The sequence below is a fragment of the Macrobrachium nipponense genome, chromosome 1 (genome assembly GCF_015104395.2).
Source record: "Macrobrachium nipponense isolate FS-2020 chromosome 1, ASM1510439v2, whole genome shotgun sequence".
Taxonomy (NCBI): domain Eukaryota; kingdom Metazoa; phylum Arthropoda; class Malacostraca; order Decapoda; family Palaemonidae; genus Macrobrachium; species Macrobrachium nipponense.
In genome coordinates, this window is record NC_087200.1 from 110,179,544 (window position 1) to 110,183,778 (window position 4,235).

The following is a 4,235-nucleotide window of genomic DNA, read 5'->3' on the forward strand; positions in this document are numbered from 1 at the left end:
GGAGCGTGCTCGTGCACGTCTCCTGAAGGACTGCTTCTCATCCTCCGAAGAGTCCTCCCCGCACAAGGGGTGGAGCTCTCGGAAGGACTCTTGGCCCTTGAAGAGAAGCTTCAGAGAGGAGGACGCTTCACGTCCTTTTTCTCCGGATGTTTTGCGGTCTTCTCCGGATTTCGACGCCTTCCCACCGCAGAAGAGGACCAGGACGTCATCCGAGGATGACGCTGTTGAGCGCCCCAGTCGCTCCAGGGAGAGAGCTGTTCCTGTGAGAAGGAAGAAGGCGTCCCCTCGCATCTCGTCTTTCCACAGTCGGTGGACCCGTCAGTTGCTCTGGTAGAAGAAGGAGAAGTTAGCAGTTCTATGGAGGCAGTAGATGAAGAGCAGCCTTCTACATCCGCTTCATCGGATTACCAGGTCTTGGCCCGTCTTCTTTGTTCTTCGTTTGGAGACATGTTTCAACCCTCGGCCCCTCGTTCTCCTCCTTCTCAGTTCTCCTCATCCAAATCCAGTAAATCGCTAGGATTTGTTAAGATGAAGACTTCCCTTTCGACCAAGAGAGCATTTAAGAAGGTCCATGACTGGATGGACTCGAGAAAGGCTCAAAGGCTCAAGGAAAGATTTCATTTGCCCTGCCTCCGTCGAGACTCAATGGCAAAGCAGGGATGTGGTATGAGATGGGAGAGGACGTTGGGTTGAGGGTTCCTTCCTCTGCCCAAGGCGACTTTGCCAGCCTGGTTGACGCTCCGAGGAGGTCTCTACTTTCATCGGCGAAGGTGTCGTGGACGCCTTCTGAGTTGGACCACCATCTAAAGGGACTGTTCCGGACGATGGAAGTTTTTAACTTCTTGGACTGGTGCTTGGGAGTCCTAGATGTTCAGTCTCGGAGTCCGGTCTCGATTAGTCTGGGGGAGCTGTCCAGCATGCTAGCGTGTATGGACAAGGCCGTCAGGGATGGTTCGGAGGAGCTAGCTTCGCACTTTTGTACGGGGCTCTTGAAAAAGAGAGCGTTTTACTGCAACTTCACTGCGAAGTCTGTTTCTCCCGCTCAGAGGGCAGAGTTGCTGTTCACCCCTCTTTTGAGCCATCTCTTCCCCCAGGCAATGATCAAGGTTCTAGCCATCAGCCTGCAAGAGAAGGCCACACAAGACCTTCTGGCCCAGTCTTCCAAACGTCCGGCAGTCCCTTCGACTTCTACGCTGGGTCAAGCTTCCAAGAAGCAGAAGCCCTTTCGAGGGGGAGCTTCCTTGAGATCGTCTCCTCGAGCAAGAGGTCTTCCCAGAGGCAGAGCCCCTTCCAAGACCAGGGGTAAAAAGTGAGACGTCTGTCCTTCAGACACCAGTCGGAGCCAGGCTTCGTTTATTCGCAAAAGCCTGGAGAGAGAGAGAGGCGGACGACAGGTCCCTCAATGTCATCGAGCGAGGATACAAGATCCCTTTCCTCGAACCGCCCCCGCTGTGCATGACACCCAGGGATTTATCACCCTCTTACCATCGGGAGAAGCAGCAGATTCTGTACGATCTGCTCTAGCAAATGCTCAAAAAGAGGGCTGTGGAACAGATCCTAGACCTGGAATCCCCAGGCTTCTACAACAGGTTGTTCCTGGTGCCGAAACAGTCGGGAGGATGGCGACCAGTGTTAGATGTCAGCAGGTTGAACTTGTTTGTAGAAAAGCAAAAGTTCAAAATGGAAACGCCTCAGTCAGTTCTAGGGGCCTTAAGACCAGGCGACTGGATGGTGACCTTAGACCTTCAGGATGCTTATTTTCACGTCCCGATCCATCCTCAGTCGATGAAGTACCTGCGGTTTGTCCTGAAGGGGAAAGTTTTTCAATTCAGGGCTCTTTGCTTCGGGTTAACCACGGCCCCGATGATATTCACAATCTTAATGAAGAATGTGGAGAGATGGCTTCATCTTTCCAACATAAGGATCTCTCTTTATTTAGACGACTGGCTGATTCGAGCCTCTTCGAAGGCAAAGTGTCTGAAGGACCTTCACACGACGTTGGCTTTGGCGAAGTCCCTGGGACTTCTGGTAAACTTCGAAAAGTCCCATCTGATCCCGACGCAGTCCATTGTGTATCTGGGGATTCAGATGGATTCAGTGGCTTTTCGGGCTTTTCCGTCCCAAGAACGTCAGTAGCAAGGATTAGACAAAGTTTCAGCCTTTCTGGGGAAAGAAACATGCTCGGTGAGAGAATGGATGAGTCTGCTGGGGACCATTTCCTCGCTGGAGGAGTTTGTTTCCCTGTTAAGACTGCACCTCAGACCTCTCCAGTTTTTCCTGGCGGAAAACTGGCTAGACAAGGAGGATCTAGATTCGATCTTGAGGATCCCGAAGGAAGTAAAGGATCACCTAAAGTGGCGGCTTGACCCCGTCAAGCTATCAGAGGGGTTCTCTCTCAAGCTTCAGAGCCCCAACCTAGTGTTGTTTTCCGACGCGTCCACCTCGGGATGGGGAGCAACACTAGTGGGGTAGGAAGTGTCAGGCACCTGGAGAGGGGAACAGGTGTCCTGGCACATAAATCTCAAAGAGTTGGCGGCCATTCATTTGGCTCTCCAATTCTTCGAAGACCAAGTCTCAAACTGAATTGTCCAGATCAACTCGGACAACACCACAGCTCTGGCTTACCTCAAGAAACAGGGAGGAATGCACTCTCGGTCCCTGTTCAGTCTAGCGAGGGAGATCCTGTTGTGGGCACAAGCACGAGGCGTAACGATCCTTACGAGGTTTGTGGCAGGTGTCGAAAACGTCCGTGCAGATCTTCTCAGTCGGCAAGATCAACTGCTGCCGACCGAATGGACTCTTCATCAGGAGGTATGCCAGGAGCTGTGGAGGCTATGGGGACGTCCTCTAGTAGACCTTTTCGCTACATCGAGGACGAGGAGACTTCCGCTATACTGCTCCCCTGTTCTCGACCCAGGAGCAGTAGCGATAGATGCCCTTCTCTGGGATTGGACAGGGATGGACCTTTATGCCTTCCCCCCGTTCAAGATCTTGGGAGAAGTCATGAGGAAGTTCGCAGCATCGGAAGGGACGAGAATGACTTTGATCGCCCCGCTTTGGCCTGCGAAGGAATGGTTCACAGAGGTCATGACCTTCTTGGTAGACTTCCCAAGGACGCTACCCTTGAGGACAGATCTACTCAGACAGCCCCACTTCGAGAGGTACCACAAAAACCTCTCCGCTCTGAGTCTGACTGCATTCAGACTATCGAAAAGTTGGCCAGAGCGAGAGGTTTTTCAAGACCAGTGGCAAGAGCTATTGCCAATGCAAGGAGAGCTTCCTCTCTTGCAGTGTACCAATCCAAGTGGGCCGCTTTCAGGAGTTGGTATAGAAAGAAGGGCGTTTCCTCTACCACGACCTCTGTGAATCAAATAGCAGACTTCCTCCTTTATCTAAGGAATGACTTAAAGTTAGCAGTCCCGACAATAAAAGGCTACAGGAGTGTGTTGTCGGCAGTGTTTAGACACAGAGGCCTGGATTTGGCTAATAACAAGGACCTTCATGATTTATTAAGATCCTTTGAGACCACGAAGGTAGCTCAACCTAAGCTGCCTTCCTGGAACTTGGACGTGGTCCTGAAGTTCTTGACGTCCAGTCCATTTGAACCTCTCCAGGATGCATCTTTGAGGAACGTTACAAGAAAGGCTATTTTCCTAACTGCTCTGGTGACGGCGAAGAGAGTTAGCGAAATTCAAGTGATCAGTAAGCATGTTGGCTTCAAAGGGCATAATGCTGTTTGTTTGTTGAGCCCAATGTTCCTAGCTAAAAATGAAAACCCTTCCAACCCTTGGTCTAAGAGTTTTGAGATAAAAGGGATGGCTGAAATTATTGGACGAGAGCCAGAGAGAGTCCTGTGCCCTGTCAGGGCTCTCAAATTTTATTTGCAGAAAACGATGGAATGTCGAGGCCCTTCAAGCAACTTGTGATGTTCGGTAAGAAGGCCAGACTTACCGATGTCTAAGAACGCTCTGGCGTTCTTCTTGAGAGACACCATCAAGGAGGCACATTCATCTTGTAAAGATAGTGATAAGAAATTGTTTAAAGTGAATGCACACGAAGTGAGAGCTATTGCAACCTCAGTAGCTTTCCAAAAGAATATGGCTCTCAGTGACATCCTGGGTGCCACCTTTTGGCGAAGCAACTCTGTGTTCGCTTCACACTACCTGCGGGACGTGAAGACGACATACGAGAACTGCTGTTCGCTAGGGCCATACGTCTCCGCAGACAAAATTTTG

At 50.9% G+C, this 4,235-nt stretch overlaps 1 protein-coding gene across 1 annotated transcript; it reads left to right on the plus strand.

Annotated features, from left to right (window-relative positions):
- Window positions 1-2,447: 2,447 nt before the first annotated feature.
- LOC135218908 (uncharacterized) lies at window positions 2,448-3,926 on the plus strand. Its single transcript, XM_064255352.1, has 2 exons — window positions 2,448-3,187; window positions 3,320-3,926. The coding sequence occupies exons 1-2, from the start codon at window positions 2,448-2,450 to the stop codon at window positions 3,924-3,926; spliced, it is 1,347 nt and encodes a 448-aa protein (XP_064111422.1).
- Window positions 3,927-4,235: the final 309 nt, after the last annotated feature.

Bases quoted from the DNA above. Each gene is read 5' to 3' on its own strand.
- LOC135218908 (XM_064255352.1), top strand. From the start codon at position 2,448: ATGGGGAGCAACACTAGTGGGGTAGGAAGTGTCAGGCACCTGGAGAGG. The intron at 3,188-3,319 runs GTCTGACTGCAT...GGCCGCTTTCAG, and splicing joins CAAAAACCTCTCCGCTCTGA to GAGTTGGTATAGAAAGAAGG.